The sequence below is a fragment of the Trichechus manatus genome, unplaced genomic scaffold (genome assembly GCF_000243295.1).
Source record: "Trichechus manatus latirostris isolate Lorelei unplaced genomic scaffold, TriManLat1.0 scaffold00107, whole genome shotgun sequence".
Classification (NCBI taxonomy): Eukaryota; Metazoa; Chordata; class Mammalia; order Sirenia; family Trichechidae; genus Trichechus; species Trichechus manatus.
In genome coordinates this window covers 4399928-4427000 of record NW_004444043.1, presented here as the reverse complement: position 1 = coordinate 4427000, position 27073 = coordinate 4399928, and the positions used below count along the sequence as shown (strand labels likewise).

The following is a 27073-nucleotide window of genomic DNA, read 5'->3' as shown; positions in this document are numbered from 1 at the left end:
TTCTCAACTTGTTCTCCTCCTTTTTCTCTCCCTTGGGTAGAGGACAATATCCTCCAGACCTAGTTCCTGGATCATGAGAACTGTGCAATGTCTCATCTTTTGTAGAACAACTTTGCATTTGGTTAGTCCACCAATTATATTGGTTGGTACAATAAACATTTGTTTATTAGGTATTTAAGGAGCCCTGGTGGTGCAGTGGTTAAGCACTTGGCTGCTAACCGAAAGGTCGGCAGTTTGAACCCAACAGCTGCTCTGTGGGAGAAAAATGTGGCAGTCAGCTTCTGTAAAGATTTACAGCCTTGAAAAGCCTATGGTTGTCCTTTAGGGTTGCCATGAGTTGGAATGGACTCAATGGCAATGGGTATTAAGTTTAAAAAAAGCACAGTGGTGATTCTCAGCCCTGGTTTTACCTGAAGGTTGTAAAAGTGAAAAAACAAACAAAAAAACTAAAAACAAAATGGTGTTTAGTGCATTGAAATTTAAAAATGCATAAATGCCATAAAAGGCAAGGAACAACCAAAGGGAAAGTTTGCAAAATCAAATAATGGTGAGTCATGGAGATTCCTCTGAAGTGAGAAACTTCTTACTCAGAGAGTAAGCAACACATTTTGAGGCAAAGGCAAAGGACAGGCAAAAATGAAAAGGCAAAGAAATTTGGGTGACAAAGAAAGTCGACATTTATACAATGTCCTCAAGTGCCAAGCTAGACTGATGTCCATTTTCGTTGTTGTTGTTAGTTGCCAAAGTTGGCCTCCGACTCATGGCGACTCCATGCACAACAGCATAAAAACGCTGCCCGCTCTCGCGCCAGTCCTATGATCAGTTGGGGATCGAACCCTTGTGATGGCTATGCATGAGCTGCATTGACGGAAATCGAACCTAGGTTTCCCGCATGGAAGGTGAGCATTCTACCACTGCACCACCCCTGCTCCAATGATGTACAGATAAACCTGTTCTAAAGCGAAGCTACAGAGCGATTCTTGCTAACGCAAAGAAAGGAAGCCATGAAATGTGGAATCGATTTTTATTTCTGAATTATACAGAGAGGCTATATATACGTTGTGTTGTTACATATCTTTATATTATTAATCCACACTATTTATGGAGAATTTATTTATTTACCCAAACAAGGTCTAATAGATACTATATTCGGCACAATCTGATACATGGTAGAAAATCCTTTAAATATATAAAAGATTAATTTGTGCACATCTAAGTGTTTCTAAGGGAGCAAACTACTGAGGCATTGTGATGAGAGTTGCAAACGCAGTACCATAACTGAATACTGAAAATATATCTTAATAATGACGGCTAGGTGTAGTGACTTCCTCACACATCCCAAAGTATGTCTTAGAGGGTGACCTGCTAAAACATTGTATGGCTTCGAAAGGAATCTTAGGGTTTTCTTCCCACACTCAGCAATTGCCCTCAAACAAACTTTTCTCACTCCTTGACAATATCTTTCCTGCAGATTTTTGTTCTTCCACTTAATCAAGGAGCTACATGAAGAGCAGTTGTCACTTTGGGAAAACAATCCTTTTGCCCTAACGACCCCTTGGTTCGCTTAACTGCAAACTACAGGAAGAGTGCAAAGCAGTTTCCAGAAGTCAGAACCAAAGCAAGAATGCTCAGAATGCAGGAGCTAGATAGCTGGATGACATGAATGTTTACAGCTGTCTACCTATCTGCTTAGGGATTATTTTTTTCAGGATTCCTCTAGGATTCTATTTATTTGGATTGAATTTACATGGTGGATTTTCTCTAGCACGTGCAATTAACTTCTCTTTTTAAGAGACAATAAAGTAGCAGATGCCTAAATATCAGAATGGTTACACAGCCCAGAGCACAGCCCAAACAAAACCATGGATTGGGAAAGACACTCATCATTTCTGTGTAGGAAGACAAAGCTTCAAATAGCATACTAGCTGAGTAGTCTTCCGTAAACAGGCAGGACAGAAAATGTGAATGGTGAGATTGCTCCTTGTCTGATTGGCTTTAACAACTCCCCTATGTCCCCAGGCTTGCACCACTAAATGGAACACTGGGTTCTTCATTACTTCCTGTGGTTAGGGTGATCATGTAATTTATCTTCCCAAATGGGACATTACTGAGAGCAAAAGGGAGTGTTATTAATAATTAGACCAGGGCAACAGTTACAAACAGGTATGCAGACTGGAATATTGGGTCACTGTACTTATGGCAACACCTAAGCTCTGGGAGAGGAATCATTTGGGCTTTCAAAGGTATAGGTGGGCTGCGACAGAGGGTGGGGTCTAGAGTTTTCGTATCAGGCAAACCAGATGCTTTAAGGGTGGAGACCCAAAAGAACACAGTTCCACAAGATACTTAAGTTGAAAGGGGCCAAGGAGGGAATATAGGTTAACTATGGCTTAGCATTGTCAAGGAAGAGAGAGCTGACGCGTATGCGTGAGCGTGTGTGGAGGGTGAGTGAAAGACTGACAAGAAGCAAATGAGGTCAGTGAAACTCAGTCAGCTGTGCAAAGGTGTCTGCTTTGAAGGGCTTCAGGGTTCATTACACCCAAGGCTCAAGGTGTCCCTGATGGCTCTTCCTAACAAAGTTACCAGCATGAGACTCCATAACATTTTTAGTTTTGCTAGCTTGTTTGTCACAGGTGATACTGGAGACTCAGAAATGGTTCCACGAGTAAGGTGAAGACCTCAGTAACACATGCAAACGGTTAAAGAGTTGTTTCAAAGAAGGCTTCACCTTGAATCCTGCAAACGCATCCTGAGCAGTGCTTCTGTGGCTAGGGGCCTCTTGTCTTTTTCAGAAGGCCATGTATTTTACTCTCTGTGGATGTCGATAAAAACATAGCTGCTACCTGTTCACTTCTTAAAAAGAAATTAGTGTGCAGTCTTATTTGTCCTTCAGTTAGGGAAAATAGTATCTAAATAAAACGGAGGGAGGAGATTAGGTGCTAGTGCAGGAGTCAGCAAACTTTTTCTACAAAGGCAGTAAATATTTAAAGCTTTGTGGGCCATGTGGACTCTGTCACGAATACTCAGCTCTGCCTGTGTAGTACAAAAGTAGCCAGAGACAATATGTAAATAAGTGAGCATGGCTGTGTCCCAATAAAACCTTATTTATGAACACTGAAAACCGAAGAATTTTTGTCAGTCATGAAATATTATTCTTGTTTTGGTTTTTAAAAACCACCAAAAAATGCTGAAATCATTCTTAGCTTGCAGATCATACAAAAACTGGATTTGGGTGTTGCTTGCTAATCTTTGTGCTAGAGGTCCACAGATCTGAAGTTATGTTAGCATTTTAAAGGACATATGGAGACCAAAAAGGAAATATTTTGTAAATAGTAGTATATACTCACACTTAATTTTAAACCTGTGATCAGACTGGAGTGTTTTAAAGCAGATTACTTTTTATAATGCCTGTGAGAGAGAAATTCAGATAACCGAGCATAACCAAATAGTGAATTTCTGAGTTGGCTCCGTTACACCTAGGGAGCCCTTGGCCATTAGATGCTGGGAAGAAAAGACCAATGTCTTGACCTAGTTTTATGGATTGAAGTACAGATAACTACCAAAAACATGGGCATTAATCCTAAATTTCTCCGTGTGGAGGTCTTTACTGTTCATTGAAGAAATGATAATCTTTAAGAAGACCCATTCACATACAGATTGGTGTCCAATTTGATAATTAGCGTAAAACCGACCTGCATTAGGAAGACTGGCTTCCCTCTGAGGAGTTAGAGAAGATTCATGTAGATGATAACAAAGCTGATACTTAGCTTTCACACCTATCTAGTTCCTGTCTATCTTAAGCAAATTCAGGATTTTAAAGGCAGAGTTATGTGTAGACAATTTTCCTGTGTACTTTAACCTAAAATGATCACCAAAAAAAAGCCTAGCTAATCTATGGGGACAAATCCACTCACACTTATTACTGGATTAAATTTGTCCTATTGGTAAACTCTGATCTAAAGGACAAAATACCACTGCACCACAGGGTAATGAAATATCAGAATGGAAGGCCCTACTTTCTTGCTAAGGTTCAACTAAAATCTTTGAGGCACATAATTGGCAAAATAGGAAAATACACACAATTTCATAAAACACGTTAAGAGTAAACAAATTCCATTACTGTTTTTCCCCTTAGAAATTTAGAATGGCACCCGGTAGTGCAAAGTGGCAAAAAATAACATCAGCCCTGTCCCTTCCAGGTAGATATGATTCAACAGGATCATGATGCAGAAAAGCATCCTCTTCTTCCAGCCACGGTCAACTAGGGCTTTTCTTTCAGCTTCAGGTCAATACTTTGAAAAACAGGGATTAAAAAAAAAAAAAAAAAAGAGAGAGAGAGAGAAACATGAGAAATTGAATGTGAAATATTTAGGAATGATTTGGGTGGCATATGTTTGCTGTTTTTCCTCAAAGGACCAAGTTAAAATAGATCATGCAAAATTCTTCCACTTGAAAAATCTGGTAAAATACAATCCTCCCCTCGTTGCCAATCTTTCTCTGAAATATGGAATCAGTTTATTTTTACAAAACTGATTCTGGAAGCATTTTATGCCATTTCAAAATGATACAGGGAGGCAACAGGCTCTTGTTAAGGCTCATTCCTAGAGGAGGTTAAGATAAAGAACATTATTACATTTTGAAAACAAGGTACCTATTTTCAGTAAGTGACCTTTCCTAGTGGAGAAAGTAAATGATCTACCTGAAATAAGTGAAGTCTGACAAGTGTTCAACAGTAAGAAGTGCTAAACAATCAAACAACCAGAAAATTCAGTATTTTCCAGCAGCCAAAGGACTTGTTGGCGAGGGTCTGCTTACCTTAATGAGGTGCATCCTTATCACCAATGAAAAGCTTGTTTTTAAAAATGCTCAGTGGGTTTCCAAATATCTAGGGAATACATTCAAAACTTCCTTGGCCCTTAGTGAACCATATTATACTCCCTGGCACCTCCATCAGAAAGAAAGAGAACTACAAGCCAGCGAACAGTCAGAGGAAGAATTTCAGTTATGAGAGAAAAAGAAAAGCGATTTGTTTGAAAAAGGCAAGTTGGGGAGTATCTGTGGATTTCGCTTATCTCTGCCCTCCTGAGTCATAAGTCAGTTTGTTGTGAAGGTTACTGCGCTTTGGTTGTGGAATCCGCAGCAGCTGAGCAGTGTTCTTTGCAGTATTATTATTATTAGTAGGTGGCATATGAGTCTGACTCATAGTGATCCTAAGTACAACAGAAGGAAACACAGCCTTTGTGCTGTTCTTTGTCGTAGCTTTACAAACTAAAGCCACGGGCGACCCACCTTGCCTGCCCAACCAGTGTGTAATTGTACAGTATCTCTCCTTCAAAATACTCTTAATCCCACCGCTTATTAGCTGTAGGACGATGGCCAACTACCTACCTTTAACTTTCCATTTCTGCATCTGTAAAAGGGACAATCATCTCTCTCTCCCAGTTTGCTAAGGATTAAGTCTGAAGTGTTTTCAATTGTACGTAGTGAACACTCAGTAAAAGCGAACTGTTAGTGTAATTATTAGTAGTAGTGGTAGCGTGGTGGTCTTTGAAATGGGAAAATCATCTCCCTGCTTAATTGCTGTACCTGCAATAATCTTGCTTCCTTTGGGAGCTTTTAGAACCTGGCCATGCTGAGGGTGGAGAGGGGTCAGGTCAATGTGAATTTTAATCTCTCTCTTTTTTTAATGCATCAAGGATCTGACTTATTCTCTTATCTGCAGAGTTTTATTAACAGACATGTTCTCTTTATATGCACTGTGACGCTTAGATTGTCTTCTGATATACTATAACACAGGTCACTGTTGTATTTGAACTTGTTTTTGCTTCTAAAATGTATTAAGCTTGATTTGGTGATTGGAATTTTATTCTTTCTCCCATGGTGTTGGCTTAGTTTCTCTCACAGACCAGGAGAATATTTACTAAGTCAAAATTTGGGGCACATTGTTTGAACAGTATGAATGTAGGTTAGAATATCTGAAACTGTCTTGTGAAGGTTCAAGTGCACATTCACTTTGTCTTACCATCTTGGCCACTGATAAAAATCTGAAACAACACTTAGGCCAGGAGGCTCAACTTAAAATACTTTATTTTTTGTACTGACTTTTTTGTAAACCTTCCAGGGTTTAATTAACCCTTCAGCTTTTGGAGAACCAACAGCTGAAAGACTGAAACCTATTTACTCAGCTTATGGAAGAAGCAAAAATAGTCAAAAGTGGACACTTTTCTTAGAAATGAATACAGGAAACAACCCTTAGGATTAACTTCTGAGAGCACAAGTATCTTATGGAACTAATGAAGCTACCAGCAATGCTACTAATTGAAGTCTCCTCCAGATAGAACCACATCCCCTCCATCGTATAAGTTCTTTTATGTATATAAAATATTTTACAAGTTTTAGAACATTAACGAATAAATAAAACCTAAATTTAAAAGTAAAGGAAATAAGCACCTAGGGCTACTTATAAAAAAGAATCCTTTTGGAAAAAAGTTTGCTTTTAATCAGAATTGTATATGAAAGGAATATTCCTCATCTCTGAGCAGATGGGTTTAGTTTCCTATGATTAGCTTTCCTGTGAGACACGCAGCCTTTTGACAGTTTTACTGTAGGTCATTTTCACTTCTAACCTGTGTTAAACATCCCTACGCTTTACAAAATATCTGACAATACTGTTTAATGAATGAGTGATGATGAATAAAAGCTTTTGTGCTTTATGTAAGAAGTGAGATGTATATGTAGAAATTGATGAACTGCTGAATGTTTTGTGTATATCACTATTAAAAAAAGAGATGAGAAATGGGCATAGTCTTCCCTTCTCTCAGGAAAATGAGAGGATCCTTATAGGGCCCCTATGAGTTGGAATCCACTTGATGGCAGTGGGTTTTGGTTACTATAGGATTATCACAACTTTGTTTTTATTCTTGGCCTGATTAAGCCCTTTGGTTGAGCCTTCGCTCATTTTGCAGTTCATCCATTCAATGTTAACTATAAAAAAAACAGTAGATGTCAAGTCAGTTCCAACTATGGTGACCATATGTGTGTCAGAGTAGAACTGTGCTCCATAGGGTTTTCAATGGCTGATTTCTGGTGGACTAGAACCTCCAGCCTTTCAGTTAGCAGCTAAGCTCTTAACCATTTGCACCACCCAGAGGCTCCAATACTAGCTACTAAAACCAAACCCGTTGCCATCAAGTCAATTCCGACTCATAGCGACCCTACAGGACAGAGCAGAACTGCACCATAGGGTTTCCAAGGAGCGGCTGGTGGATTGGAACGGCCAACCTTTTAGTTAGCAGCCGAGCTCTGTGTAAAATGCTTCCACACAGAATTCTCCCCTATCATTTCTGGCCTGCAGTAGATAGGAGCCAGTTGAAGATAAAGGAATCCCCTTATTCTAGTATTAAAACAAAGCCAGAAAGTCTAATCCAGGTCTGGAGTCAGCAAAAAAGAAAAGAAACAAAAAAACCCTTGGCTATTCCAGTCCCTCAACCAGGATCTCATCCTCTGCACTGTGGAAGTTAGGGGCTTAGGAAAGAGAGGAGTGAAGAAGAGGGAAGAATTTGTTCTTCTTTAAAGTGGGAAGTAAAAGTAACAATTTACAGCATCCTGCCCTCCCCCATCCATAGCCCTGGAATGAGCCCAAACAAGAAGCAGTGTTTTACCCTCTTCGCAACCAAAACAGCCCTATACACAAATCAGGAACAATATAGATGAGGCAGGCAAAGGAGTGGGTAAACCCGAAGATGTAGCAGCAGTCGGCCAGTGAGTGCCTGGGTGTTGGGACATTCCAGTTTGAGCAGCTCTTTAACTGCGGACCCAGGACTCTACTCAAGGGGGCACTGTTTTGCAGAGGGAAGAACTATTTGCACTATAAAATGGTGGACTGATGGACTGAGGTATTTTTCTTTGCAGAATTTTCATGTGGCAATTTGTCTGAAATAATTGTAGTCTTCATCTCAAAGGGATAGGATTCAGAAAAAACGCTGTGATTTCAGAAGTCCCCTTAAAGCCTAGTTCTTTTTATACTTTTCAGTTGGGACCATCTCTCTGGTGTTTTCATGCATAAACTTTATTTAAGCTGTAAGGTCAACATGGCCACTGCAGAGATATGCACTATTGTTTTCCAGCTTCTCTTGGGACCTTGAGGAACCTTGTGCTGGAGAACAGAAATGTGACAATAGCAGATGAATTTAAATTCTGTTTGTGCCTCTCCTTCTGGATTCCTCAAAACAAGAATAATGTTAAATTCTCCATAACTCAAGCCAAATTAACCAACCAGCTGCCATCGAGTTGATTCTGACTCATGACGACCCCAGGTGTGTCCGAGTAGAACTGTGCTCCAAAAGATTATCAGTGGCTCATTTTTCAGAAGTAGATTGCCAGGTCTTTCTTCCAAGGCACCTCTGAGTGGACTCAGACCTCCAACCTTTTGCTTAGCAGCCAAGCATGTTAAGCATCTGAACCACCTAGGGACTCCTCAAGCCAAATTAGGAGCCCCTGATGGGATGGCAAAATTCTCTTTGAGATCACTTTGGTGACTAGAGTTTATTCTCTGAAACTAACTTGGCCATGAATGAGCTCTGTTCCTTTGGGTGGGTAATTTTGTCTTCACTAGTCTTCAGTTAGATCAGTGGTTGCATACCCATTCCAGCATGAAGACCATCTCTCTCTGATTTCAAAAGAATTAGCTGTGGAGCTAAATTGCAAAAGTTCCAATCCCAGCTCTGAGGCATTTTTACTGCTATAAAACATTGGACTGGTCGGATCTCTGCCTCTTCCCTCATCTATAAATGTATCTCACAGCCTTATTCTGAAGATAAGAATCAGATGCTACATGGGAAACTTTTCACACAGAGTCTATCACATGGCAAGAACTCCATACATGTTAGATTTCTATTTCTTCCAAGATGGGAATTTCCGGAACAGGTCATTCTTAAAAGTCCCATCCAGACTCAACTGCCTCCTTGGGATTTTCAAAACAAGGACCTTTTCTCTCCCATCCACCAAAATATTAAGTTCAAATGGAAGTCCAAACTTTCACTGATTAAAGTAGATGACGTAATTCAGAAAGCAGAGTTGCAGTCCTCTCGCCCAAATGTTCTTAACATCTGGCTCTATTATTAATCTTTTCCTCATTTTTGGATTGGAAAAATAGAATGCCATGTCAAGACTCAGTCGGTCATTAAGACAGTTAAGTGGTGATCATGAGGCCATGTTTAACAGGCAGAATTTCTAGTTTCAGAAATAGAGAACATGAAAGCTGAACATCTAAATGGGGTTTACCCAGTCCTCACTGTATTTTTTTCTTTCACAGCCCAGCCATACAACACCCCAGGTAACAAAATAGCTGTATTGATGGTGAATTCTTACTCCTTTTCCATAGAAGACATTTCTGGATCATTGTAAAGGCAGCTAGTTCTGAGTGCAAGGGAAAAAATAGGAAGCAGTAAACATTTCTCCACTATTATTACTTCGTAAACACAACAGAGTTGGGTATTTTCAATTGTTTTAATGCAGTGCTATCGTTAATATTGAACAAATCTACACTAGAACAGATGATAAACTTAAGCTGGGATTCTTTTGCCATCAGTTTTGAGCTACAGTAATTAACTATGATTTAGAAACACAAAAGGAAAATGAAAAACTCCTACCACCTCCAGTGGTCTCCTCTGTTCTTGTCATTTTTTCTGACTTTTCAATCTATCTTATTCAGGGAACACAACATTGCCAAACTTTATTTGTACCCCAAATAATAAAATTTTTTATATACAACGGGAAATCACTCTCAAGAAGCTTAATTTTGTTTACACAGGAACACAGTTAATTTCCAGTTTTCACAAGAAGGAGGATTTTCCAAGATGCTAAAAGAAAAAAAATTCCGGTGTCGGCCTTCTTCGTTGTTGTCATTACAGGAGAATAATAAGTCACTTACCACTTCATACAGCCAAGCTGCGTTCAGATAACACAAAGGAGTCCTGACATTACCCTAAATGAATGTGCCCAGAAAGAAGAAAAAAAAAATGTACCTGTATAAAATCATCAAACGAAAGTTTTTTGAAGGTGTCTTAGCTGTTTTTAATACTACAAATTGGTGGTTTCCTGTGTTGGCATATTTCACACTTGCTTTATATTTTTTCCTGATTAATACTCTTCAACTTTTCCTTTTTCTCTCTGGTTAATATTTTACTACTGGTAAACATAAACTAAAGGGATTTGACGATCCTTTTTAAATGTATGTGTTCCTTTTGCAATGTGAGTAACTTCACACGCTAATTTATCTGTTTGCACATGAGCTTCAGTTATTAAGAGAAGGAGTTCTGTGAAAAATGGCAAAAGGCTCCTCCCCTGGGAAGGGTAGACGGCTTTTTCTTTTCCCCCTTACTCTGCACCCTTCTCACTGGTGGTCTGGTATTTTTATGGAGAATATTTGGCAACTCTAGTGAACAAGGACAGTCCAGTGAGTGTTGACAGTGTGCTAGAAAAACTAGCAAAGCTGGAATGGAATCTAGAAGGGGAAATCTTCCAAAACTAGGTTTTCTGCTTTTTAACTTTGAGGAATCATTCCAAAGAAAACAGCAATTTGCAAACCGTTAAATACTGTCACTCCAAAGGCAGCAGATGGGTTCTTCACCATTTTCAAAATAAGAACAGTTCTATGTATACTAATTTTCTTCCCTTAAAAATCTAAAGTTTCAAGGAAAAGAAAAGGCATGCTGAGCTAATCACTTCTTGGAAGTCAATTAGTTGTGGTGGTGGTGTCTGTGAGTGTTTGTACGTGAGGGGAGAGGGTTTAAAAACACTTATGGGAATAAAGCAAAACAACAGACAGATTTTGTTCCCTGATGAAATATGTTTGCCCTTGGTTACACTCAGCCTGTCTAATAAAGGTCATGTGGAAGGTCAGGGCACATATGATAATAGAACGTGGGTTTTCTGGCTTCTAGAATCTAACCATGTATCTGTTTTCTGAACCAAAAATCATAATATACTGCCTGACAAAGGATTTGGGGGCCACTTCAGAGGTAGAAAGGGATTGGAGATGATGTAGCTGGTATGATGAAATGATCGGATTCTGAGGCATTTCAATCATCTGTGGGGTCAAAAGAATAGAATTCTTTCTCCTTATGCATTTTCAAATACACAAATATATTTCAATTCCTCATACACATAATGTTGTTGTTAGCTGCCATTGAGTCAGCCCCCGACTCATGGTGACCCCATGCACAAAGGGATCTGTACGATTTTCCTTGGCTCATTTTTCAGAAGTAGATTTCCAGGCCTTTCTGTCTAGTCTTAGTCTGAAAGCTCTGCTGAAACCCGTTTAGCATCACAGCAACACTCAGTCCTCTGCTGACAGATGGGTGATAGCTATGCTTCAGACGCATCGGTCAGGAATTGAACCTGGGTTTCCTGCATGGAAGATGAGAATTCTACCATTGAACTACCACTGCCCCCATATAGGTAATGCTACCATCAAAAGAAATGAGGGAGAATTCTTTAGACAGGTGGCTTACCCATGGAACCCAAAGCAAAAGCGTAGACTCCTAAGACACGTCTAACTAGTTTTATTCAGCCCTTTACTTTGAGGTAGTGGTTCTCCAAGCATGGTCCTGACTAAGACTGGCGGCATCAGCATCAGCATCACTGGGAAGCTGTTAGGAATGCTAGTTCTCAGGTCCCACCTTAGATCTGCTGAATTAGAACTTTGGGGATGGGGCCCTGGATACTGTTTTAACAAGTACTCCAGGTGATTCTGATGCACAATAAAGTCTGAGCACCACACCTCAACAGCGATGATCTCACTCTTATGCACATTCATTAATTTAATTGGAGCAGCAGAAATATATTGACTATCTGCAGGCATGAACAAGGTGCTCCCTTTAGAATGGCGACCATTTAGATACCTGGGGTACAGGTGGGGAGGCGTGGGGGGAGGGTTGGGGAGGCGAGGGGAAGAGAGCAAAATGGTAGATTTGAGAAAACAAATAAATAACGGAAAGCTACAACTAAACCAAAAATGAGAACTGTTTTAATATGGTAACTAAGCAGACAAAGAATAAGCATGGAGGGGAAAAAAATCTATGAAAGAAGGCAAATTTCATGGTAACAATGAAAAAACATGATGATATGACTTGATAATGGGGTTGACCGAAAAATTATTGATGTTCCCTCACCCCATGTTTTGTCTTTAATATAACATTGTATTTCCACAGATTTGTTATTATCCTAAAAAAAGTGAATCTGAAAGAGAAACTTATTAACATTTCTTTTTCTGGGAACTCTCATGACTCAATGGAATTTGACTGCAGATAAATGCTAAAGGTTGAAACAGCATTTGTTTCCTGGATTCCTAATGTTCCTCATTCCCACAGCTTCTTGTTTCTAATAGTTGTGTTAGAGACTGTTGCGTTAGAACTCAGATGATTCTGTCAGAGTAAAAACTGATATAATTTTGAATTACGTTAGTCTAAATAGTTGTTAGTTATCTTGAAAGAAAATTAGAGGACAGGAATAGTCTAACAGTACACTCTACTGATGTTAAGCTTTCTAAAGCAAAAACCTTTAATTTTTAATCCAAAAATATCCACACTATAGGCAAATAACTCCACAGGCTACCTATAATAAAAATGTGTAGTAGGAAAAAAAAGACTAAATGGATTGTTTTAATGGAAGAATTGGCATTTAAAGCTATGCAGAATAATCTCACTAATTTAGATCTTATTTATTTGGAATTTGTAGCTGTTTAGGCATTGTCCAGGCTTTCTGCTTATGCAATATCTATGAAAATGGAAGCTGGTTATAAAAACTAACAGTGTAAGCAACATTACAATGGGAAGGAAGCTTAAATATTGAACACAGCAAACTTTCCAAACAGCAGTTGGTTACATTTAAGATATTGTGGCATAAAATTTAGGAAAAGGAAGTTACTGGATGTTCTTTCAGAACAGTGCTGGGCTGACTTTCTAGTGACTGGGCTATTTTACAACTCTGTAGGGGCAGAGGTTAACTTGTAGATTTTTGTCCAGTAGAGATGCAAATCATTTCTGTCCAATGGAAAAGATAACCCAACGTTACAGTTTATTGCCCTGTTGGACATTAACCAGCGTTGTATCTAATCCAATCATTTTATTTTAATATTCCTTTTAACAGGAATATTAAATTATTAGATTTTTATTAAATTATTAAATTTAAATTGCTTATAAATATCTAATTTATCAAATACTCTGTGAACCAGCTTTAACATTTTGTTGGTTCCTCATTAAATAATGAGTCAAATAAGATCACGGACGTATTCATTTTATATTTGCATAAGAGGTATGATTTTGTCTTTTGGAAAACTATAATAATAGTAAACAATAATTTTTTTCTATTTCTTATAGCTCAGAGGATGCTAGTCAAGCAATATTTCCAAGCCACTAAATAGGTTGTTTTTTTGTTTTTAATCTTCCAAAGCCATGAAATTGAGTCTACAAAAGAATTCCAAATTTTGACTTGTCCTCATTTCTCTTCATTAGAATAAATTTGTAAAGTTTGTTGTCTCCATATATTTAATAACCATCTGGATGTCACATCTTATGTGGCAGTGCCTGTGATGTGTTCTTTTGCTCTGGTGCCTGAAATCTTATGGACGTTAAAAAAATTAAGCAACAAATGCCTTCCTCAAAATAATCAAGATCATGGGGATAAATACATCATAGTAAGAATAATAGATGGAACAACTAGGACAGAATTTAAGAGAACGTTGACACATTATATAATACCATTGAACAACTCTTATAGACATTGTCAAGTGGGAACCTAATTTGCTGTGTAAACTTTTTCTGAAAACACTAACATATACATACATTTTAAAAAGAATAAAAGAAATTGCATATACGGGGAGAAAGGGAATTTTTAAAGTGCAGCATTATGATCAGGATGCAAATACAAGACACAAGGCATGCAGTTTCTTCCAATTCATTCCTGAAATGCAAGCCAACATCATGTTAGCTGCTAAATGACAACCAAGTCTTACTTAGCTGCTTCTGATGCTTCCCTTAGTTCTTCACAAATTCCTTCCTAAGGAAGGTATAAATGGTGCAAGGGGATCAGAAACATGCTGTCTGAGGAAAGCTGAGAACCTCCAAATCCGTCTGCTGAGTACAGTTAAAAGTTAGCTTGCAGCCCCGGCCAAGTCAGGGATGGATCTGGTTTAGTAGGTTTCAGTTGCAAATCAGGTTGACCTCAACAGCTTTAGACACAAGACAAAGACAGGAGTGGTAAACAATGGACTGATAGGACGCACTCTTGCTCTGTAGCGTGTTGAGGTCACCCACGAGTAAAACACTGGCGCGCGCGCACACACACACACAGGGTCCAGGTGAATCATAGATCAGGAGATTTTTTTTACCTCACACTTCTCTTATAAGATCTCTCTTCATCGTACCTTACGAGATAAAAAACGGATGTAGTGAGGAAAATGAGCAAACAGATGGAAAAATGACAAGTAAATGTTTTAAAAGACAGTCAAAGTATGAGAGAAAAAGCTTACCCAAATGAGGATCAAATTGCCTTTTGGGAGAAATATGATTTTTATTAGATACAATCAATAGTTTATAATTATAAATTTAATTATAAATGTGATTCCAGGTTGGGCAAGGTTTTTTTCCATTCAGCCCCTTTGATGACAGACTCTATCCCAGCCGAATACTCTGATGGGCCAAGATCAGATTCTCAGATTAGCCGAGATCAGGTTCTTTGAATGTTATTCAGTAACAGGAAGGAGGTGTGGCTTGTATCAATTTAAAAACTGTATAATGTGAAAATGAGACTATGAGGGTCAATAAAAATGGCAGACAAGATGTCCAGAAGAGATGGATAAAGAAAACATGGACACTTGAGGAGAACATGAATAGCTTCAAACTTCTTCCTCCCGAAGAAAATACTTCCAAATGGAATCCTTCCTCCTGAAGTAAATTTCCCCAAGTGGAGACCTTGAACACTAACATGTATGGATTTGTGAGTTGTCAGCTAAACTTTTTCATACGATAATGAGTTTCTGAAAGCAACACGATCATAATAAGGATCCAGAATAACATTCTGGATTGCCAATTCTGTGCCAGGTGGCTTTCTAACTACCTTATATATGCATGGTTCTCATTCAGTCCTCAAGACAATTCCACGAAGTGCACATTACTTTCCCATTTTGCAGATGCTGAAGCTGAGACTCAGAGAGTGTTAATAGGTTGTCTGAAGACTCAGGAACATTAAGAAGTAGGAGGGAAGGTTCAAATCTAATACTCCAAAGCTCATTCTCCTCTCTTCTTCACTCTATTACCTCCAACTGTCACACCACGGAAACTATTACTGTATTCACCTGCAAAGAGTCTAAGGCTCATGTCTGTTGGAAGAGAGCATGTCCTTGTCATCTTTTACAAAGGGAAATTGCATTATGATAAGTGGGTGTTCTGCTTCTTCTTCTTTTTTTTTTTTTTTAGATAGTAAACCAAATGCTGTTGAGTCAATTCCAACTCACAGCAACTCCATGTATGTCAGAATAGAAGTGTGCTCCGTAGGGTTTTTAATGGCTGATTCAGCTGAGCCAACTACTTGATTCAGTTGAGCCAACTGACCACTGTAAGCCCAGCAAGTATCCTGTCTTCATGCCTGCTTCTGGGATGTAAGAAAACCAAATATATCTACTCCTGAACTTTGAATTTAGATGAATACTTTTAAGTAAGCAAACGAATCCATTGGAAAAGGGCATGGAGATTTTGCAGCCAGGCTGCCCTGGATTTGAACTCTAGTTTCGTCTCTTCCTGGCTGTGTGACTTTGCGTAAATAACTTCTCCTTCCTAAGTTATTTCCCCTCATCTGTAAAATGTGAGTTTTACATTTTGTGGGGATTAAATAAATGATATAAATAGAGTACCTCTGTGCCTAGCACAACAGAGAAAGACATTCAATGAGAGTCCTTTCCTTCCAGCTCCTGTGCCTTTTTAAAAAGTGATGGGACTCTTTTTTGGAAGCCCGGATTGGGAGGTCATTTTGCTATCTACCTTATGAAAGAAGATGCAGGATGCTTGTCTGTTTTATTTGATGAGTAAGCCTCTCTCAATTCTAGTCCAAACAAAAAACGAGTGAATCAGACACAGTGGGAGAAAAGACACGATACACAGAAAACAAGAGGTCTTTGCAACAATGAACCAAATAGGAGTGTTCATTCTCCTGCTATCTGGGTTTTCAAGTCTCAGCTCCAAGCAGTTATTCAGTTAACTTTTACTATTATTATTTTTTAGCACAATCCTGAGCCCTTCAGTGCCCATGCTTTCTTTCCTCTTGCACGCTGCGGGGGTGCTACCCGGTCCTGAGCTAGGAAATCATTCATAACCAGTCCACCCACCACTGGGCGCACACCATCTGTCTAATCTTTCACCTGAAGGGAATCAAGAAAAAATGGATTTAGAAGAAAACAGAGAAAGGGTAGTTTTTTTCTACTTTCCTATGGTCATACAAATAAATTACTCTCTGTAAGACAGTAAAGAAATCCAAGCTATGCTAAGATCCTACTGTGTCTCTGCAGGGAGGGGCCGCAGGGAACAGATGTACTGATAAATGTTAAATTTATGCTTTCTCCAAGATGGTAGCAAAATTCAAGGTGAGGATTAGCAATCATCAATAATATCAAAGCAGATTATGTGAAAGGGGGTCTGAAAGAAACAAGAGTTAACTGCAGGTTGTCAGAGAAAATATATTTATTGGAGGACACTGGATTTTTATTTTAAAAATAAGATAATGCCTTTTCCACACCACTCCAAAGTGAGTTCATTTCCTACCTCTTCTCCAGACATGCATCATTTCTTACCAAATCTTCTAAACTGTCAGGACTTACTTGATGATGCTCTCTGGGATATGGATGCAATCCATTGGGATCAGCCCACTGAGTTCTGATAAGCTACTGACATATTTAATTTTACTGCTGAATTTTGAACTAAAAAAAAAGAAAAAAAATATCATTAGTTGCTCTTTCATCCCTCCTAAAGCTGCTGCCTCTTCTCGAAAATCCTGATATCACTTAACATCTTGCCTCGGCGCTCTTAATAAGAAAAAAGATGAAAAAAGACCTGTTGCCATCAAGTTGATTCTAACCCACAGCAACCCTATGGGACAAAACAGGACTGCCCCATAGGGTTTCCAAAGCTGTAATCTTTACAGAAGCAGACTGCCACATCTTTTTCCAAAGGAGCTGCTAGTGGGTTTGAACCACTGACCCATCAATAAGCAGCCTGAGCGCTTAATCACTGTGCCACCAAACCCGTTGTTGAATCGATTCTGACTCATAGCGACCCTATAGGACAGAATAGAGCTGCCCCATAGGGTTTGCAAGGAGCAGCTGGTGGATTCGAACTGCTTACCTTTTGGTTAGCAGCAGTAGCTCTTAACCACTGAGCCACCAGGGCTCTTAATAAGAAGAAAAGTTAACATTATTGAGTAATTACTATGCATCAGAGACAGCTCTAAATGGTTTACATATATTAACTCATCTGTTTCTTATTACAGCCTAGCAATAGTAAGTACTATTGTTATTCTCTTTTTAAAGATAAGGAGACTGAGACACAGGGAGTAAAGTATTTGCCCAAGGTCTTGCCATCACTAAGTGGAAAAGCCTGGATTTGAACCCAGCAGGCTGACTGCAGAGTCCACGCTCATCACCACACCTTGCTCAGCCTCTTGGTGTTTCTACCATTCTCAACAGTCACTGGTTCATGGTTTGTCTTCATTTGCATGTTTTTAATAAACAAAAATCACATCATTTAGTTTTTTTCGAATCTACCAAAATTGATATTTTAAAAGAATATATAAACTCATTTTCCCTCTCTAATTTTTTGGTTTTCATTTTATTAAAATTTTTTTCTTTTTAGTTTTAGTTTGAGAGCACATCCCAGATGGGCCAACGTTACAAACTGTGGTCCAATGATTAGATTTGGATTACAAACAGCTTTCATCTAAATGTTATCATTTTAAAACCAAAAACACCCAGTTGCCATCAAGTCGATTCAAACTCATGGTGAACACATATGTTTCAAGAGTAGAATTATGCTCCGTAGGGTTTTCATGGTTGTGACTTTTCAGAAGTACACTGCTAGGCCTTTCTTTCAAGGCACCTCTGGGTGGGTTTGAAGTGCCAACCTTTAGGTTAGAAGTTGAGAGTTTAACTGTTAGCACCATTTTAGATGTACATAAATTCAGAGATGGCAATCTAGAAGGATACCAATGAAATTGATCATTACAATTGCCTCTGGGAAAGGGGATTAGGAACAAGAATTGGTAGGTGATATAGGAAGAACTTGGTCTCATTGGTAATGATTGAACATTTTATAAAAAGAATGCATTTCTGTACTATTTCGAATTTACACCATTTTCAAAAATATATCTAATTTTAAACTAATTTCAAAAATATATTATTCCACTTGAATGGGAAATTGCTCAAGGATCTAACATTCTTGAACGGTTTGAAATGAAAAGGCTACCCTAGTCTACAGGGATCATGCTGAGCTATCTGCCAACTGCTGCGCATTCTAGTAAGAAGTTTTTGCTAGGTCATCTCTTCATATGTCTATCTTTGATATTTTAGTTCCAGTTTTGGCCCGGGGCCACTGGCTCTGACTTGTGAACAAACCAGCAACTTTCCTCTTAACACAGTCGGTTCTAGCCCTCTTGATAAATCTCGGGTGAACACACACTACCCATGACACACATTAGGCCTCTTCCTTGGACTTTTTGAGCTAAATCCAGGTTTTAATGAAAGATAGAGTGGTGGAATGAGGAAGACGAAGAGGACATGCAAGGAGGAACCTTCCATCTCCAGTGTTACAATTACTAGAACTTAGAGTTCTGTAAACAGACCACGTTCCTTCCTTCTCAGTCTGTCTGTACATGCTGTTTCCTCTACCTGGATTATCCTCCTTGATGTCAGTTAGCCCACCTACTCATCCTTCGAAAATCACCTTGAAGGTTAACTCTGCTGAAAAACCTTTCTTGACGCAGATTTTCAGCCTTCGCTCTCTATACATTACCCCGAAACTCAGCCGCACCTCGAGTTTTCATCCCCCAAAGTGCTTCCGTTGTGCCCTGTATACAACTGTTTACATGTCTGCCTATGTCTGCTGCTTGGCTGTGAACTCCTTGAGGACAGCAACGGAGCCAATGAATTTCTCAGTCTCCAGCACCTAACCCAATGCTTGACATAGACAAATAACTCGTTAAAGAATGAATTTGCCATATGCCTTTAACACAGATGTTACTCTTTAGGAGCCATACATTTCAGTGGGCCTTTGTTTCAGGTCTACAAGTTGGTCACACTGATGTAAACTGATTCAAAAGAGGGCTCTTAAGGAAGGTTTTACCGGCTCAAACTGTATAAGACAATGGCTAGGTACTTGAAATGCTGGTTCTTTAATCAGCAGGCAGTTGGGTTCAAAGCCTGACTCTGTCATTTACTGGTTGTGTTACTTAGATCTGGGGTCAGCAAACAGCTTACAATCTGATTTTTTTTATAGCCTGTGAGCTAAGAAATGTTTTTTCTTTTTTTTAAATGTTTTTTTAAAATGATATTTGAAAAAAAAATCAAAAAAGAATATTTTGTGACTTTTGAAAATTACATAAAATTAAATTTCAGTGTTCATAAATAAGGTTTTATTGGAACATAGCAACACTCGTTTGTTTCCGTATTATCTATGGCTGCTTTCACGGTAAAACGGCAGAGTTGAGTAGTTGTGACTGAGACCATATGGCTATCAAAACCTAAAATATTTACTATTTGATCCTGTACACAATAAGTTTACTGGCTCCTGCTTTGGACAATTTATTTGACCTCACTGAGCCTCAGGGTTTTGATCTATATAATGGAAATAGTAAACAGCACCCTCCTCAGAGGACTGTCATTAGGGTTAAACAAAATGATTCATGTAAGCACTCAATAAATTATTAATGTAATTTACCACAACACTATTTACTATAATTTTATAATTATTTTTGTCATCATTATTATCTTGAAACTCATTTTAAAAAATAGTGCTGAATTATATTTCAATATTCTAAAATGGAGCCCTGGCGCCGCAGTGGTTAAAAGCTCAGGCTGCTAACCAAAAGGTCAGCAGTTTGAATCCACTAGCTGCTCCTTGGAAACCCTATGGGGCAGTTCTACTCCGTCCTATAGGGTTGCTGTCCGTTGGAAATGACTTGACGGCAACAGGTTTGGTTTTGGTTTTTTGGTTATAGTAATAAAAGTTTTAGTGTTTATCAAGAAAAAATAAATTTCATGTATATAATACCTAAGAGTTGAGTTATTAAACAAACATCAATGAATCAATATCGATGCTAATGTTTACTTTTTTACCCATTAAATCTTTTATAGGGAGCCCTGGTGGTACAACGGTTAAGTGCTTGGCTGCTAACCGAAAGGTTGGCAATTTGAACCCATCCAGCAGCTCCATGGGAGAAAGACCTGGTGATCTGCTCCCATAAAGATTATAGCCTAGAAAACACTGTGAGGCAATTCTACTGTTACATGGGGTGGCTACGAGTCTGAATCGATTCATTGGCACACGACAACAACAAACCTTTTATAAACTCATTAGTGTGCACTGATTCCTATTCCCTTGTCAAAGTATTTGGTGTTATTAAAATAAGTGGCTTTTTGTATACCTTAAATATTTCTTAATTTTTTCTTTTTTAAAGCAAAGTAACATTGTATGGTAAAGGGCTGAACTGCCAGAGAGAAACTAGACTAATCCTGCTCCTTAATTGTTAGAAGTAGACATTTGGAATGCTAAATAAATACAAGCGAACACTGAACAAAAAGGTAGGATCTGGATGGCATAGTAAAATCTATGCAAAAAGATATTAAGGATTTTACCCTCAAATTTTTTTCTCCAGGGTTAAATTATCAGAAGTTTCTTGAGGAATTTATTAATAACTTTGAGACAGAAAATTTTTGATTTATTTAAAGTCTTATCTAAGCTGCAACCGGACTTTAGGCAAGACTGTATCCTATTATATTTTTAAAGTGTTCTAGAAAATAAAATTTAACTGTTTCAAGTCTTACTATATTATGAGGATATCTTACTTTTCATTGCATCTCCAAAATGTACGGATAGAGTAAGTAACATAAAATACCACCCATTGCCCTCGAGTCGATTCCAATTCATAGCGACCCTATAGGACAGAGTAGAACTGCCCCAAAAGGTCTCCAAAGGAGTGGCTGGTGGATTCGAACTGTTGACCTTTTGATCAGCAGTTGCGCTCTTAACATAAAATAAGTGCTGAATAAATATTTACCAATTTGAACTGAATGGAAACCAAGAATCCTCATGGATGATCAAAACCCAGCCCTGAAAATGATCTACACTATATTTGTTCAGAAGAAATGGGACAAGTAAGACAAGGTCTGACTCCTGTTTCTGTCCTTGGTTAGTCTTTATTTTCCACCGCCACTTTGCTCTCCCTTTTTTTCTCTATAAAATAGCATATTGCTTTAAATTTATTGCCTACTCCTCTTCCTGATGTGTAATAAAAACTCTACCACTTCATCCCCATGTTTATAGCAAATAATTTAGAGATGATGTTCTATAATGATCAGAAGGGAAAACATTCTTTACGAAACAATTCTCATTCTTAATTAGGGACTCCTGATGGAGAGTCCAAAGTATCTTTTCAGGAAAGGAGGAGACTAAATATATTTTCCTAACTACTCTCTTAGTTTATGACATCCTTGTTTATGGGACAATGAATACATATTTTAAAAAAAACTAGTAGTAATACTTTTACTAAGTATACCTTATAAAAGGCCGTGTCACTGCAAGGATTGTTCTGATGAACCAAGAGGGATGAACAATAATGAATGATTTCAAATTCTTCCGTAACCTATTTTGAAAAACGGAAGGAAAAATTACTCTTAACCTTTTTCACTGGGAATTAAAATAGAAACTATATCATCAAATAAGAATATATGTAATTTTAGGGAGTTCTAAGCAAGTTACTATTATCTGGTAGGAAAGTATACAATGGCCACGATTAACAAAAAGAATGCTTTTTGAGACATAATTCAAAATTTGTGTAATTCAAACTTAATTTTCCAATAGGAATAAAGGTAAAATAGAATGGTTGTATTCTTAGAGTGCATCCATCTATAACTATCATGACATATTTTGGTTTAATAATGCTTTTTATATTTGTCAGCATCATCTCTACTCTTTCGGAGAGCATACACTATTAACAGCAACTTAGACAAGTTATTTGATCTCACTGAGCCTTGGTTTCTTCTTCTATGAACTAGAAACAGTAACAGTATATCATGGTGGTTGTATGGCCTTAAGATTACTATTTCAGTGTTACTGATTTTCAGGCACACTTCTCAGCATAGTCAATGCTACTTTATGAATGTTTAGATTATAAAGTGGATTTTTTAATTAGTATAAGAGGGTACTCGTGTTGTTATGCAAGGAGCCGCATCCAAGGGGACGCCATGCATGTCATAGACATCCAATATATATGTATGTTGATTATGACAATTTCCCTGCAGATGGTAATAAAATGTTTTGTTCTAATAAAATTAGTATGGATTCCAGTTCACACAAAGGTACTGTATGGGCTAGGGGTTAACATTAACTTGAATTAACAGTGACTGTTGAAATAAGAGCATAATGGCTGTCCAAATCACAATAGTTTCAATGCACATAAACAGCAGCAGGATCACATGACACCAGTAAAGAATCATGGGTATTTTGGTTTATCAGCTCAAGGTGCACCTCCATGAGGAAACAGCACATGCACAGTTTAAAACAGACTTCATCAGGTCTGAGATTACAACATTTTAAAAAATCTTGGGAGGGTTTGCTTTATTTCAAATTTGGGGCACCAAGTGGTACACATATTGATATTTTTATAATTTATTATTTTCAATATGCAGAATTCAAATGTTCATAAAATGTGATTGCACCATTAGTAGATTAAAAGGGATTAGATGTGGGGGCTACTAAGGAAGTCAAAACAGTGATTAAATAATGGAGTCCACATACCGTCTGTCAATCATCTGGTAGCACTTCTTCATCCAGCCTAGCCCTGGCATCTTCCGTCTTGGGGTTGCGCCATTCAAATATACAATCATATAGTCTTCAGCTACCATCAACTCCAAAGTACTTATTACGTATCTGATCACAGGAAGGAAGAGGAGTGTTTTCAGTTCCCACACGAAATACTCCATTCTACTTACACTGTAATTATATAACATTTAAATGACAGGGTGTATGACATTAATAGCTGTGCATTTTACCTCTTCACCTTGAGAAGGATGCAGTTACCTACTAAGATCATTTCTCTGAGAGTGAGCATTGCTCGGTTATTTTTATGGTGATTTTTTTTTTTAATCAGGTACATCAGTATATGTTTGGGTCAGAAACCTGACTTTCAAAATGTCAACAATGTTATCAAATACTAAGAAAACTAAGATTAAATAGGGGCAGATGAAAACAAAGTCAGGTTATTGTCAGTTGATGAAGAACATGTTATTGGGGAACAAAAATAATATTTCACCCAAAAGAAGTGTTACAGGATTTAAAAACGCAGGCCAAAATGTGTTCATTTTGTTTTCAATCCATTCTATTGACAGAAGAGCCCCTTGAAAGGTTTTAGTCTCTTGAGCCATGTGTTTCTCGACAGAGATTTCATTAACTTTTTTTATCAAAGCCTTAGAATATTCTCCTTTAATTAAAGGTGCTCTATCTGCCATTCCATGCCCACAGACATTAATTCAAAGCACGTTGTCATAAGTATCACTCACAGGAAAAGATTTTCCATGACATAGTGGTAATCCGCCCGACTGCTGTCTGGCAGAAAACAGGCGGCAAACACAATGATGGCATTTAGGCCGTCCCCATAGTATCCTGGGGGACAAACAAAAAGACATTTGTAACCGATTGAATGCTTTTAAGAAGAAAATATTTAACCTAAAGGATCAATTGGGAAGCCTTGGCAAGTGTGTGTATGTGGATAGAATAAGTATATCTCTAAATAAGCATTATGTAGTCTTAACTATAGACTATCTTCCTTTATGTATATACATGAATAATTATATTTCAGTGGATAACACATGTTATATAGAGTCTTAAATACAGGTAGTCCCCAACTTATGATGGCATTCCGTTTCGAAAACTCTGGTGTAAGTCGGTTCTGGTGTAAGTCGGTTCTGATGTAAGTCGAACACCTCGTTTTTTTTTTAGTTTTCATTGTCTTTTATTATCAGTATCTTTATAAATCCAATCTTTATTTGTCTTTAGGGGTTGGAAACATTACATATAAACTTACAGATATATTTTAATACATACATAAAAAAACACAAATCATAAAAAAAAAACAGGTGGTCCTAAGTGCGGTTAGTCATAACTCAAATACGTCATAAGTCAGGGACTACCTGTATATGGTATGAATATATTTGCATATACATATATGCATATATTTATATTATGGATGATTATATGTGTTATGCAAAGTTGTGAATGGGCAGTACAAATCCTCAATGTATCAAAGGATAAGAGGGCAACACTTTTTGACTTATGGGTTTCTAATTTATATAATACTAACATACATAATTTTTAAAAAGCTAGCTTATATAATACTTCCTTCTTTTAATGGTGAAGAAAGAGGTTTTCTTTAATCTTCTCTAGCTTGTTTTAATTTTAAACTCCAGTTAATTTGAGGAGAAAATTTAGTCACTGAACTATACTATAATCTCAGATGCACAGACTCCAGTGACCAGATACTAGTGAGCAGATAGTAAAACAACTTTATTTCGATTTCAAGGATCCCCAGACTCAACAGGCAGTGTGGGGATACATGGGAAGTTCTGACCGGGCTGAGAACAACTGAACACAGAATTCAGAGCCTAGTCTCTTCAAGAAAGGGGCTAAGTCAAGAAGTCCCTGGCGAAAGCACACCTTTTTTAAGTTTTATGAAAATGTGTGCTTTGGGAGGAAAATTTGAGAATTACTTCCTAGTAACTTGGGTTAGTGGGTACTGTTTGCAGGTCATAATGAGAAAATAGGAGGAGAAGATGTAGGCAAGTGTGGCCATTGAAACTCTTAAAGGTCAAGGAAAATGTAGTGACATCTCAGGACATCTTACCCACTTTCTGAAAGCTCTGAAATAATTGTGGCTTTGCCTCATCTTTTAAGTAAGCTCTGTGCTCCCTTAGAGCTCATCTTTGAAATTCACGGCAGGTGTTGGTCAAAGCCCTACAGATGGAGCCCTGGTGGCACAGTGGCTGAACGGTTGGCTGCTAACCAAAAGGCTGGCAGTTTTTAAGTGTCTTCTACACTTAAAAAATGAAAAAGATGCAGCACTGGATTTTCTTTTTTTTAATATACCCTTTTAAACACTTGCAATTTCTGTCATATAACAAAATTCTGGACTTCAGAAAATCATGAAATAGAGGTTTACTTAAAGCTTTGAACAGGAGCACAGGCCATACCCTCAAGACTGACCCAGCCCTCCCAGAACTCACGCTGGTTAATTTTCTTTGGAACTCTAAATACCCTTCCTGGTGATTACGCATGGCAGTAAATACTGGCTGGATATAGACTTGGATGAGCTTAACTCCTGCAAACCAGTATAATAAGATGTTCTGAACAAGGATAGAGAGCATGGCTTTACCACAAAAAAAGGTGGGGGAAGAGAGCAAGCCCAACTAAAAATACATTAAACTATGGGTTTGTGTGTATAACTAATTTGAGGTTGTTGTATGCAGGGTTTAGGCTACATATTTTAGAAGATGCTACCTGTGTAAGTATACACCTCATGCAATCCATGTTTGTGAAACAGGGCTGCAGGAGCTTCCCTCTAGAATTTTTGCTTTAGTTCCCATCTTTTCCAACATGTAGGTATTTATCAGCTTCTACTTAGAATGTGGACCCCTGGTGGTGCAGTGGTTAAGAGCTCGGCTGCTAACCCAAAGGTTGGCAGTCTGAATCCACCAGCCGCTCCTTGGAAACCCTATGGGGCAGTTCTACTCTGTCCTATAGGGTCTCTATGAGTCGGAATCAACTTGATGGCATTGGCTTTGTTGTTGTTGATTTTTTATTTAAAATGCAATGTGAAGGAAAATGGCAAGGGAAGTACACTTTAATACAAGAAAAGCTTGCTCCATCAAACAACTGTATTTAAGAAGATACACATCTAAATGGAATTTCACAAAAGAGGTGGTGGCTTAACTACGCTAATCCCCGAATCACAAAGACATGTGATTCAGACTAGGCACAATAAAAAAGACCCAGTTCATTAAAAGAGTTAACAGACATAATGAATCCAACTTAAAAACAAGTAAGAAGCATCCTTTCAAGAGCATCTTTCTAAATTTGTTGTTTGGCTCCCAGCTGTCAGAATAATTTCAAGATCATGACTGATCAGTTACTTGGACTTCTTTTCTTATTTCTGAAAAAGAGTGAAGTTTATCAACACTGCTTTAGAAGTCATCTTAGACGGCAGTTCAGCTTTCTGTGCATTGCTGTCTGTCCTCGTGATGTTGCAGTGTCTTATTTACTCCATTTCTAGGTAATAAACGTCTTTACAGAAAAATTACTGAAATATACATAGGAAGATGGGTTTTTGTACTTGTGGGTAGAGCAACTGCAGGAAGGAAAGAAGGGGCAAAAGAGAGAAGAAGAAGAGATAATGTAATAAAGGAAACAGAAGAAAAATATTTCCACACAGAGTTTTCCTCCTGAATCAAGAGTTGGTACCATTGTTGTCAGACTTCGGTGATATTTCGGATAGCCATTGCTGGCAAAGTGCAATACCAAGAATGAATAGGACCCTTTGCTGTCTGTTCCTCCCAGATGTCTTCCAGGGCAGCAGCTAAATCCTCAATTTCTGTTCTACAGTAGGCAGTTTATTCAAGTGAAGCTGCCTGTTGGCGGCAGCATAATTCATTACAGGTTTGGTTAAAAAAAAAAAAAATTATCTTATTAAACTCCAGTCTCAATAAACATGAGGTGAATTCAGGGTCATCCCACCTTGGTGCCTCCTGATACCCTCTGAAGCA

The 27073-nt window shown here is 38.1% G+C and overlaps 1 protein-coding gene across 1 annotated transcript in view; it reads right to left on the bottom strand.

Annotated features, from left to right (window-relative positions):
* Nucleotides 1-659: 659 nt before the first annotated feature.
* PRUNE2 (prune homolog 2 with BCH domain) overlaps nt 660-27073 on the bottom strand; it is a 305962-nt gene continuing 279548 nt past the window's right edge. Inside the window, exons 15-19 of the mRNA XM_023737740.1 lie at nt 23819-23921; nt 23058-23189; nt 21817-21903; nt 16871-16969; nt 660-4292 (exon numbers count right to left, since the gene is read on the bottom strand). Coding sequence (XP_023593508.1) covers nt 4262-4292; nt 16871-16969; nt 21817-21903; nt 23058-23189; nt 23819-23921 — 452 coding nt within the window. The 3' untranslated portion in view covers nt 660-4261. The remainder of the gene's footprint in view (nt 4293-16870; nt 16970-21816; nt 21904-23057; nt 23190-23818; nt 23922-27073) is intronic.